We start from the raw sequence: 13,770 nt of genomic DNA, 5'->3' as shown, positions 1-13,770 counted from the left end.
GCACCACCTACGTAGACAGCATTTTAATGTTGTTGCCTTCTAAAGTAACTTTAGCTAACTTTTAAATAGACAGAAAGAAATCACATTATCATCAACAACTATTATTGTTATTATTTTTACCAGTGGTAATATCATCATAATAACAAATATTATTATTACTACTACTAACAACATCACATTATCATCAACAACTATTATATTATTATTTTTATTATTACTACTACTAACAGTAATATTGTTGTATTAATAACAATGACAATATTGTTGTTATTAATATCACAGTATCAAAAACAGCTGTTATTATTACTACTACTACTACTTCTACTAACAACATCACATGATCATCAACAACTATTATATTATTATTTTATCATTACTACAACTAACAGTAATATCATTGTATTAATAACAACAACAATATTGTTGTTATTAATATCACATTATCAAAAACAGCTGTTATTATTACTACTACTACTAACAACATCACATGATCATCGACAATAACCACTATCATTATTATTATTATTAACAGTGATGATACTGTAACGGAGGGGACTCACAGGCAGGGATCCAAATGCAGCGTTTATTAGAAGTAAGAGTGGTCGTACAGGCAGGGTCAAAACAGGAACAAACAGGAGCAGTGAGGAACAGGCAGAGTCGTAGTCAAGGGACAGGCAAAGATCAGGACAGGCAGCAACGGGTCAAAAACAAGAAACAGGCAGGAACGATAACAAGCAGGCAGACAGGATAGAAACGCTCAGAAATGATACAATGGTAATCAAGACCTCGCGGTGAGGTGGTGTGAGTGAAAGTCCTTTATAGTCCTGTTAATGTACTGCAGCTGGGTGTGGTGATTAGTGATAGTGATTGGTGGAGAGGATTATGGGTAATGTAGTCCGGGAACTGACAGGAACAGACGGTGATCATAACAGATACATCATATTAAAAACTATTATTACTACTACTACTGCTACTGCTAACAAACAACACCACATTATAATCAACAACTATTATTATTTTTATTATTACTAATAACAGTAGTTTCATTGTATTAATCACATTATTATTATTATTATTATTATTATTATTATTATAATTATTATTATTATTATTGCTACTTACAGTAATATCACATCATCAACAACTAGTTTTATTAACAGTTTTAATATCGTATTATCAACAACAGCTATTATTACTACTACTAACATCACATTATCATCAACAATAACAACTATTATTATTGATATTATTACTAACAGTAATATCCTTGTATTAACAACAACAACAACTAATTATAATAATAATAATAATAATAACAATAACAATTCAAAGATCTGTGTTACATGTTTTGTGTTTCTAGTTTCCCCCGGTCTGTTTGATTAGTTAATTTGATTCACCTGTCTAGTTAATCATCTCATCACCTCATTAAGTTCACTTTGTTTGTCACATGTATTTAAACCCAGTATTCTCCTTCGCTCCTTATCCGTTCTCGTTTGCGTTTACATGTATGTAATGCTGTCTCTACCCTGTTGGAATATCCTGTGTTTGATTAAATATTACTTGTATACTAATCTTCATCTTTGTCGTGCGTTTATAAACAGAAACTGTAACACTGTGCTAAATGGTGTCTCTTTAATGTGCAATTGAACGATTTGTCAATCACTTGGTTTTTATGTCTGCATTGTTGCACTGTCCAGCGACATATTTCCAGGGCACTAAAAAATTATTAAAAGATTGAAATTCGAATCTCCTAATTTTAAGGCCAATAAAAAAGTCTTAAATATTTGTATTTTTCGGCTAGGTATTATATTGTAAGATGAGGTCTTAAATCTGATCGAAAAATATACGCTTTTAGGCCATGTTTACACCTGGTATTAAGATGCGTTTTGGTCGACCCAAATTGATTTGATTTGAAGCACAATGTTCTCTCACCATTCCTGATTTTTAACACACACTCACAGCGTTCAGCATGGTCTTGCGACTTTCAGAGCGTAATGAAAATATGCTGTTCCCACCTCCTCCTTCCCTGAACGTTAAAGTTTGTTTTTTTATGTATGTACGATATTAAAGGATAAGTTCACTTAAGAATTAAAATGTCCTGATAATTTGCTCACTCCCATGTCATTCAAGATGTTTGTCTTTCAGTCGAAAATTTTTTTTTTGTTTTTTGAGGAAAACTTTTCAGGATTTTTCTCCATATAGTGGACAGTTACCAATGGGTTGAAGGTCCAAATTGCAGTTTCAGTGTAGCTTCAAAGGGCTCTACAAGATCCCAGCCAAGTAATAAGTGTCTTATCTAGCGAAATAATGTCATTTTCTAAAAAAAAAAAAACAACAACATTTATATACTTTCTAACCACAAATGCTCATCTTGCACTAGCTCTGCAATGCGCATTACGTAATCACATTGGAAAGGTCATGCGGAAGTACCAAACAAGTTTTTACAAAGCGAACATGCAAAGACTTACGCTGCATTCACACGGGGCGTCAGCGTCAACGCTTGATGGAGGGCGTGTCTGAAGCTTGTGCTGACGCAACCGTTATAGTGATTACAGCCAATCACATTACTTTCCGGTGTTGCACGAACGCAGTTGGCTGCGACTGCTCTAGGGTATTTGCATAGGGCGATCTGATTGGATGACGCCTGCGTTGGCGCTTGAAAAGTTGAGAAATCTTCAACTTCTGCCGCTTGCAACGCGAGTGAAGCGACGCGACGGAACCCACAGTTCAGTTCGGCAACGCATGACGTCACCCATTCAAAGTAAACGAGAAGCGTTAACGCCGGCGCCCCGTGTGAATGCAGCCTAAGTCAAATGGCCTTTACAAAAAAGGTAAAACGATGTCGGACGATTTTGAAGTTGGAGGAGAAAATGAGATGGAGTTTTTTGCCCTCCCACGCTACTTCCGCCTATGTCATGCGTGACCTTTCCACCATGATAACGTTATGCGAGGCGCATTGCAGAGCAAGTGCAAGATAAGCATTTGGGGTTAAAAAGTAAATTTTTTTTTTTTTTTTTTTTTTTTTGAAAATGACCGATAGTTTCACTAGATAAGACCCTTGTTCCTTAGCTGGGATCGTATAGAGCTCTTTTGAAGCTACACTGAAACTGCAATTTGGACCTTCAACCCATTGGTAACTGTTAAAGTCCACTATATGGAGAAAAATCCTGAAATGTTTTCCTCAGAAACCATAATTTCTTTTCGACTGAAGAAAGAAAGACATGAACATCTTGGATAACATGGGGGTGAGTAAATTATCAGGAAATTTGAATTCTGAAGTGAACTAATCTTGTAATTTTCATTTTGTCAGGTCCTAAAAAGTCCTAAATTTGATTTAAAAAAAATGTGCAGCAACCTTGATTTTTTTTGGTTAGCAGCATCTGGACACCACGTCCAAAGGATCACCATTACAGAGCTGTATAAATGTTTTCATACCGCAGGAGACGGCCAAAGACCTAGCCCCAACTGCGTGGCTAAAGATGAGCAAACACAGCCGTGAATGTTAATTGGCCCCTGTGCTAAAGAACGATTGGTTCCCGCTGGATCTCACAGCTGGAGGCCCCTGGGAGTCCCTTGAATGTCCGGTCACTACTCCTGCTCTATCTTTTCCGCTCTTTCTCAGGCAGACAGCTTTTAAGCAGTTTTTCTACATCCCATACTCCATTAGTATTCAGAGATGACACGTTTTGAATTATGGTGGAAAGAAAAGTGACATTGATAACACCAAACAAAGGCAAACAGTTCTGCTCTTTCTCATTTCATAAACCGAAAACATCAGTAAGTGAGAGCGAGGTGTGTGTGCATGAAAGAGAGAGGCAGCAGCTATTGTTTTACTCATTAACATGATTTTAGTTCTGTGCAGGCTGCAAATTGACACAAAATGAAAACAACCACTCCAATGCAAAGTTTTTTTGTGTGTGCTTTGTCAGGCTTGCCGTCACGGACATGTGCAGCATCTTGAACACCTGCTGTTCTATGGAGCAGACATGAGCGCTCAGAATGCTTCTGGAAACACTGCCCTGCACGTGTGTGCTCTCTATAACCAGGTAACTAATTCAATCATACTGTATGCTTTCCCTTAGCAACCAGCACACACACACTCATATTCTTCAGGCTCAGATGCCTGTACCCACAAGGACACACTCAATCATTCTGCCTGAAATATCTGCACCCTTTTTAACCAGGTAAAACATGAGCATGCAGGCATTTGTACACATATGTGGCATTAGCAATTATGTATAATATGTTGTCAGTATTAGAGTTAATGAGCGTAAAACAAAGCAGCAAGGTCACAGATTGTTCATTCAGTCACACAAAAATACAAAGAGTGATCTAATCCTCAGGTGTGTGTGTGTGTGTGTGTGTGTGTGTGTTTGTGGTGTGCTCATGCATTTTAATTCTGCTCTTATTAAGTATTAATGGACGCTCCCACAACACACACACACACACACACTCACCCACACAAACAAACACAAAAACAGTCCTTTAGGAACGCCTGAAAACACATGGAATCACAGAACTCATATGTGCTGTGTTCTTAATCTTTCTATCTCTCTCTTTATTGAAACTGTTATTGCTATTGAATCTCACTATTGTGTCTGCGAACATTTCAAATGTCTGCTGTAATATAGTGACTAGCAGATATGTAGATTATACTGATAGGCTGAACTTTTTTTGAACCTTATTTTGAGAATGTTTTTTTTTTTTTTTTTCTCTCCTAAATTGAGGATATACAATACTATAAATATAAAACATATAAAAAAACACACAAAAAGTTTTGAATGAAATCTCTTATGCTCATCAAAGCTGCATTTATTTAATCAAAAATACAGTTAAAACAGTAATATTGTAAATATTATTACAATCTAAAATAACTGTTTTCTGTTTGAATATGTCTTAAAATTAATATCATTTATAAATAACTTAAAAGAGTGATTTATCCTTGTGATGGCAGAACTGAATTTTCAGCAGCCAATTTTTCCAGTCTTCAGTGTCATGATCCTTCAGAAATCATTTTAATATGATTTGCTGCTATGGTAGTTACAGTTACAGTTACAAATTTGATCTAAATAATAGTTTTGGTCAAAGAGTGAGCTTAAAAAGAGTACAAAATGTTCCTTTGGAAACATAACATAAAAAACAAAACAAAAAACAAACAAACAAACAAAAAAAATCATAATAGTACATTTACATTTACATTTAGTCATTTAGCAGACGCTTTTATCCAAAGCGACTTACAAATGAGAGTAGTAGAATCAATTAAATCAACATGAGAACAACAGTATGTAAGTGCTGAGTGAAGTCACAGTTATGTCAGTAAAGTGCTCATAGCGAATTTTTTTTTTTTTTTTTAATAAATAAATACACAGATAGGAGAAGAATATTAGTAATGGTTACTAATATGCAAAAAGCATTTTGAGTTTTAGTTTTATAAAAAAACATTCAAAGTTTGTGGGTATGTCTTCATTGCAGTGTGCGTGTGTACTAATTTTACAGCAGTGGTTTCTGTTTATCTTCATTCAGCTCATTATAATGAGATTAAACTACAGCTGACCTGCACTAATGTAACTTCCAGTCTGAAAGAAGTCAGTTACAAACAGATCAATAACATAAAAAAACACACAAACATGAAGTAAAGAGGACACACAATGGCCTCTACTTCTGAAACATAAAAATAGTAGTGTTAAAGATCATAGTTCTACCGTTGTTGTCTAACAATATTGTTTAACTTCATTTTTTCAGGATTGGTTAGATATTTGTCTCTAGCATCACATCTCAAACACAAACTTGCATGCACTTCACCAGGCATTTCACATCTCTCTGACAGCAAAGATGTGTTAGACCCATGTGACAGACGCACTTTAGCAGAAAACAGAGCTGCTGAGATAGCAAGGAAAAGTGACATGCAGTAAATATAGCAAAGGACTTTGTTGGGTGTTTGTGTATGTGCTGTACTTTAAGGCTCAATTTGCTGGAAAATGTCCTTGGAAGTCTGTCAAAAAGTTATTATAGAGACATTCTCTAAAGGACAAATTACTTGTAAAGAGATTAAATGTAAAAAAAAAAAAAAAAAAAAATGTCTACAGGGTATATTATATGGTAAATTAGTGTTTTATAATACATAGTAATGTAATTTAAAACAAAATACTTTTTAGCATTTTTTTTCTTTAGTTTCTTCAGTCAGTTGGAAGTCTCCTTTCATATTTCTAGGATATTGCATGGACAAATTTGCTATATACAGTACAGTCCAAAAGTTTGGAACCACTAAGATTTTTAATGTTTTTAAAAGAAGTTTCGTCTGCTCACCAAGGCTACATTTATTTAATTAAAAATACAGTAAAAACAGTAATATTGTGAAATATTATTACATTTTAAAATAAATGTTTTCTATTTGAATATATTTCACAAAGTAATTTATTCCTGTGATGCAAAGCTGAATTTTCAGCATCATTTCTCCAGTCTTCAGTGTCACATGATCCTTCAGAAATCATTCTAATATGCTGATCTGCTGCTCAAGAAACATTTAATGTGTACAATTGTACAAAATATTTGTGTACAATATTTTTTTTCAGGATTATTTGATGAATAGAAAGTTCAAAAGAACAGTGTTTATCTGAAATCTAATCTTTTGTAACATTATAAATGTCTTTACTGTCACTTTTGATTGATTTAATGCATCCTTGCTGAATAAAAGTATTCATTTCTTTAATTTCTTTTCAAAAAAATAAAAATAAAAATTCTTACTGACCTCAAACTTTTGAACGGTATTGTATAATGTTACAGAAGCTTTGTATTTCAGATAAATGCTGTTCTTTTGAACTTTCTATTCATCAAGGAATCCTGAAAAAAAAGTACACAGCTGTTTTCAACATTGAAAATAATCATAAATGTTTATTGAGCAGCAAATCAGCATATTAGAATGATTTCTGAAGGATCATGTGACACTGAAGACTGGAGTAACGATGCTGAAAATTCAGCTTTGCATCACAGGAATAAATTACTTTGTCAAATATATTTAAATAGTACACAGTTATTTTAAATTGTAATAATATTTCACAATATTAAAGTTTTTTACTGTATTTTTAATTAAATCAATGTAGCCTTGGTGAGCAGACGAAACTTCTTTTAAAAACATTAAAAATCTTAGTGGTTCCAAACTTTTGGACTGTACTGTATGTCCTCAGAAGTTATAAAATTTTTGTAATTTTGGGTTAAGGCTAGTATATAATATAAACACTAGAACCTATATTGTAACTATACAACTATAGCATGACAGATGCATGTGTTAAGAATTTGTGTGAGTACTTAAAGGGCAATTCTTAAAAAATGTCCTCAGGAGTTTGCTAAATCTGTCAGAAAATAGGTAAACGTGTGCCTGTGTGTGCGTGTGTGTTCCTCTATGAGTGCTCAGCGGTGATAGCGAGTTTTAAGGACTCTCTCTGGATGTTTAGCTCAGGCTCAGAGGAGATGTTAGAGTGGATCGATTCCCAGAAAGAGACTCTGAGAGAGGACATATCAGCCTGAGGAGAGAGGCATTACTGGATAGATGAGGGAAAATCTACGAGGGCGATGATAGAACATACAGAGAGACAGTGTGAAATAGTGCCAAAACGATGAGGAGAGCAGGAGGAGGTGAAAGAGGAAGAAACGACCACCTGATGTGGAAAAGAAGGGTGAATTCACAGCTACAGATAATAAGATGACTGTGTGTGGGATGTCAGGTTTTGCTCTCTTTGTGGGGACCAAATGTCTTCATGAAGACAATAAAAGCTTAAAATGAAGACAATAAAGAACTTACCTCATGGTAGAAAAAAGCTCTGCTGGGTTACAAACATTCTTCCAAATATCTTCCTTTGCGTACAGCAGAACAAAGAAATATATGTACAGGTTTGGAACAACTTGACGGTGAGTAAATTATGACAAAATTTTCATTTTTGGGTGAACTATATCTTTAATGTGATACAGTTGTCAGTCATACATAAACAACTCAAAAAAATCATAGCATAATTTATTATTAATTATTTGCGTTATATTATAAAATGTGGTCTTATTTAAATATTTTCTACAGCAATTACATTTATTCAGTTAAAAATTATGAATATAATATGTTTAAAATATGGCTAGCTGTGCAACAAGCAATATTCAGTTTATCATAATGCATAAATATGATATATATATATAAACCTTGTTATTGTGCATTTAAAAAAACTATTACAGAAATCTTATGTTGCCCATTTCATTTATGTATGACTGACAAATATGCATCACATTCAGTTTATATTCAATTCAATTCAATTCAATTCACATTTATTTGTATAGCGCTTTTCACGATACATATCATTTCAAAGCAGCTTTACAGAGAATGCATGTCAACATTACAATTTAAAGAATGCAGTTAGGAAATAATGTAATAATTTAGGCAATCAATTTACAACCACTGTTAGGAGTTTAACTGAAGGTAAGGCAAGGCAAGGCAATTTTATTTGTATAGCACATTTCATACACAATGGTAATTCAAAGTGCTTTACATAAAAAGAATAATAAAAATAGAACATAAGGAATAGAAATAACAGTAAAAACAGAGAATTTTGCTATCTGGATGGAAGAGCTAGGAAGTCTCAGGGAGTTTGTTGTTGTTGTTGTTGTTGCTGTTGTTGTTATTGTTGTCGTCCATCAGAGTTGGATCTAAACGGATCTATTCATCAGAGCGGATCAGAATGGATCTTCCTCATCCAACAGGACTGCTACCTGTTAAGGCACTTCAAACTGATAAACATAGTTTCAATCTCCCCTTTTGCCAAGACACCTCAAACTGCACCACACAGCCCTAATCCCCCTTCCGGAGATATCTTACCTATGGAACGCAGTTCAAATTTCCCCTTTGGAAATTTCCCCCTTTGGAAAGTGTCCTGACTGTAATCCAGAGATATCTTAACCATGCACTACAGTTTAAATTTCCCCATGGTTTGTCAAATTTACCAAATTTTAACCTAATCAATTTCTTCCTAATGCTCCCAGCTCTTTCAACCAGACAGCAATAATGCATTAAAAGTCTAACAAGAATAACAAGATGATACATAAAAGATATAAAATACATTAAAAATGAAATAAAAACAGGAAAAGGAATTAAAAGAATAAAAAGATAATACGTATAAAAGGTAGAAGCAAGAAGGTAGAGCTCCTGGAAAAATAAATTACATTAACAATAATTAACAATAATTAGGATTTTTAACAATAATTAGGAACAATAATTAGGATATAGAAATTGGGTAATGTGCATGTTGATCCAGATGATTGCGTCTTCTGAAGTCCTCGCAGGAGTTGGCACCGTCTCTTCACAGGTGATGGTCATCTGAGGTCTTCTTAAGAGGCTGGATACAAACTGAAGCTGATGTACTCTCTAGTCACCTCAGGGCGGGTGTCCCGAGGTAAAACAGAAAAGCAAAAGGAGAACAATTAGCGTAGCTGCTGTTCATAACTTTAAGCAAAGATAGTCATGTGCAGTTGATCTGGTATGAGATGCATCATATGAATGCTTGGCTAAAGAGATGTGTCTTTAATCTAGATTTAAACTGGGTGAGCGAGTCTGAGCCCCGAACAATATCAGGAAGGCTATTCCAGAGTTTCGGAGCCAAATGTGAAAACGCTCTCCCTCCTTTAGTGGACTTAGATATCCTAGGTACAACCAGAAATCCAGAGTTTTATGATCTTAAAGAGCGTGAAGGATTGTAGGGCGATAGAAGATCAGTTATATGTTAAAACTGTAATCCAAAGGGATGGAAATTTCATTGGACTTGTCCTGTCTAAACGGACAGTTTTTGCCCAAAGTGAAACAGACTTTATGGTGACTTTATAACAGCTGTGTCTAAGTTTAGTCTAGTGATGTCCTTTATAGTCTCTTAGATGTGTTCTTATGAAGTTTCACCACTAGAGGTCACATGTTGCTCTGTTGTCCAGGCGGTTGAAACATCACATTGGCATAAAAGGCCACATCCAGTCGAGTTCATTCATACTGCTGTTTCTCCAGACTGCAGCTCTGATGACTTTTGATTTAATGTCTTGCATTAGTGTAAATAGCGTATTATTTTTCAGTTCTGAAAGTTTGTGTCTGTCCTTTAAATGGATCAATAGTGCAGATGAGCGTATCGGAGATAGAGGGCAAGAAAGAAAGAGAGGAAAACGTCTGTGTGATGTGGAAGCTCAATCATGGTTCTGTTAATTCACTCTGCAGTCGAAATTACATATTGATTTTTGCACAGAGCCATAGCATTAAACACATGCAGCGCTCCACTCTGTCTCCTCTATGACACACAGACTGTGTTTCAAATAGCATAATATCATACTACTAACATACTGCTATTTTTGCACTATGCACTGTTTAGAATGCATGGAAAAAGATGATGTATCCCAGATGACGTAAAAGACGAGTTGTCCTTCTATGCAAGGCCGTAACCACCATAGACATTGAGGGGAACAATTACCCCCCTCCCAATAATTAGTAATGGCCAAATTGTCCACCCCCTCTGACTGAATGACTGAGATGGCCATTCGTTTTAGCAGTGAAAGAATATGTGTCGAGTAAGTAGCTAAACATTTTATTTTTGATGACTGCTTTAGGGTTGAAATATTCAGCGACCGACACCAATTTCCAGTGATGCAACTACTCAACATTTTTATGAAATTTTGCCGTTTTTAATTGAAAACATGCTATTTTATTATTAATATATGATTAATGTAATTCATAACTGAATGTGAAAAGACAAGAAACATTTTGCGTTTTTGCCATATTAAACACAAATAAGTGTTTTTTTTTTTTAAAAATATATTATTTGCAAATAGTTTAAATGTATTACTTAATAACTACAATAGAGCTGGAACTTTTACCGTTCTTGTTTCTTTTTTGTTATGCCCTTAAAGGGATAGTTCACCCAAAATAAAAATACTGTCATCATTTACTCACCCTCATGCTGTTCCAAACCTTTATGAATTTCTTTGTTCTGTTAAACACAAAGGAAGATATTTTGAAGAATGCGGAAACTGAACTGTTCTGGGGCACCACTGACTTCCATAGTATTTTTTTTTCCTACTATGGAAGTCAATGGTGCCCCAAAACAGCCTGGTTACAAACTTTCTTCAATATATATTCAGTTGTATTCAGCAGAACAAAGACATTTATACAGGTTTGGAACAACTTGAGGGTGAGTAAATGATGATAGAATTTTCATTTTTTGGTGAACTATCCCTTTAAATCCCTTTTAGTCTTTTAATTATTTAATTTCTTTCAATAAAAAAAAAGTTACCAAACAATTACCCTAGGGGGAAAAAATGTTCTGACATAACGTAGTAGTAGTAGTAATACACAAATCTGCCATGAACTCTATGGGCGCCGCCATCTTGCTGCCGCCATTACTGCGTGCCTGCGAAGTGTGACGGTGTGACACTTGCCGGTGCCCTTTAATGACATTTCAATTAAAGTGCATCCTGCTCATTAAAGAAAATGTCTGGTGAAAGGGAGCATTGGGTAGATGATGTCAGGCAGTGGCCAAAACTTACCGATAAAGGTAATTTATTGACAACATAATGTAATAATGTAAAAATGTAATGTAATGTAATTAAGAAGTGTATTAATTGATGACAACAATAAAACCGAACGCTGTCATTACTAGCTGTGTTGCTAATGTGTTCACAAGCTTCACAAGTTTCAAATAATTATTAGGCCATCCTTAAAAATATTCTTGTTTGCCATAACCCGACCGACCCTGTCAATTTAGGACCGACCCAATTAATTATTTTTTCCCCTTTTAGTCCGACCGACTTGCCGATTGTAATTGCGTTAAGACCCACAGATTTTTTTTTACTCTTCAAACAGCTAATACAAATGCAATAAAATGTGAGACACACGCAATCGACGCTTTTCACACACTCTCACGCCACACATCCATTTTCTCACGCACAAAAAAATCGCGAAGTAAAGAGGACAGAGAGACCGACAGACTAGACAGAGCAGGTTACTTATGATAGGAAAAAAAATCTCAGCTCTCAGATTCTGTCAATTTTATTACGAAATTCAAACAATAAATACAGTTTTGGTGCTTGTAAATGTGACATGCTAGAAATACAGATTAAAAAATATTACAACGTCAAACAACGTATAATGTTATGTTCTTGTAAACTTTTTTTTCAAAATGGATTTATGTATTCACACTTACCTTCGTCTGAGGTAACGTTAAATCTCTCAGAAATGACCGAACTGTCAGCTAGCAGCCCCTCACACAGAACCTGTTTTGGCTGATATGTGTACTGTATTACATCTTTATTATATTTTTACTTACCATTAAATAATAAAAATAATAAAATAATAAAAAATGCATTATATTTAAATTGTTATTTTTAAATAATTCTGCCAGCTGATAGGGCTCTCTGTATGTTTACAGCATTAAGTTAGGTGAGTTGTTTTTTTCTTGAGAAAAATTAATGCCTACCTTGTGTAGACTAGCTAATATTTATCCAAATGAGTCAATATTAAATCAAATCACAATATTAATAATTAATAATAATTGAATTAAAATAATAAAAAAGTGTAGCTTACCAGAAATTGTAGCCTACCATGTAAACATTGTAACGTCACTTAACCTAATAAAATTCAGCTTAGTTACTTAAATGTTTTGACAATCACAATACACTTATTGTGATGCAATAAAAAATTTTTTTTTACATTTTTTACGACCTACCGACCATTTTTTTTTTTTTTTTTTTTTGGCTGTTACGGCAAACCAAAATATTTTTAAGGATGGCCTTAGCCACTACCAGTTGTAGCAATAAAATACATGTTCTTACAGGTATTCAAGATTATTTTATTAATCATCTGGCATGCGATGAGCATCTCGGTTATGTGTTCATCCACTTTTGACGCACATCTTGGTCCTCCGCTCGACCAGGAACTCTGTGCAGTCCGTATGGCCGTAAACATGGGCAGTCAATGTGCAACAAAGGTTTGTGGATTACACAAACGGTTTTATTCCAGGCCTGTAGTTTTGTGCTGTTGTTAAAACAACCCGGCATCACTGGACAGCATACGTACTAAAAAAAACTATATAGCTAACATCTGCTACAGCCTACGGGACCAACACGCTACTTCTGCTACTTCCTTAGCAGCAAGGCACGCAGTAATGGCGGCGCTGCTTTACTTCCGTGTTTCGCCGCATTTGTCTATAGTATTTTAGTATGAGCATACCCTGTTTAAGATACCGTATCCCACAATACATCATGGCTTTGACCTTCCATTTCCAGTCGATTTCAGCTCCAGTTCCATCCTCACACATACAATATACACAGTTTATTATTTATTTATTTTTTTGCTTCTGAAAATGTTGAGGGGAATCCATGATAAATTTGTGGTAACACTTTACAAATAGGGTTCATTTGTTAACATTAGTTAATTTATTAACTAACATGAACTAACCATAAGCAATACATTTGTTACTGTATTTGTTCATCTTTGTTAATGATCATTGTTTGTTCATGTTAGTTCACAGTGCATTAACTAATGTTAACAAATACAACTTGATTTTAATATTAGTCATATATTAGTAAATGTTGAAATTAACATTAAAGTACAGTTCATTATTAGTTCATGTTAACTAATGTAGTTAACTGTTAACTAGTGAACCTTATTGTAAAGGGTTACCAAATATTTTCATGATTCTTCGATGCAGAAAGTTCAGCATTTATAGATAACTTTTGATGAATATAATGCATATTAACTGAATA

The 13,770-nt window shown here is 34.5% G+C and overlaps 1 protein-coding gene across 10 annotated transcripts in view; it reads left to right on the top strand.

Annotated features, from left to right (window-relative positions):
* Nucleotides 1–13,770, top strand: part of shank3a (SH3 and multiple ankyrin repeat domains 3a) — a 377,964-nt gene that overhangs the window by 223,263 nt on the left and 140,931 nt on the right. For all 10 annotated transcript variants that reach the window (XR_010895495.1, XR_010895498.1, XR_010895494.1 and 7 more), the window contains one exon: nt 3,930–4,046. Coding sequence is in view for 3 of the 10 variants with exons in the window: in XM_067389993.1 (XP_067246094.1) it covers nt 3,930–4,046 (117 nt within the window). In the remaining 7 variants the exon portion in view is untranslated. The remainder of the gene's footprint in view (nt 1–3,929; nt 4,047–13,770) is intronic.

This window comes from Chanodichthys erythropterus, chromosome 7 (genome assembly GCF_024489055.1).
Source record: "Chanodichthys erythropterus isolate Z2021 chromosome 7, ASM2448905v1, whole genome shotgun sequence".
Classification (NCBI taxonomy): domain Eukaryota; kingdom Metazoa; phylum Chordata; class Actinopteri; order Cypriniformes; family Xenocyprididae; genus Chanodichthys; species Chanodichthys erythropterus.
The sequence above is the reverse complement of the archived record's forward strand: the minus strand, read 5'-3'. Positions and strand labels throughout refer to the sequence as shown.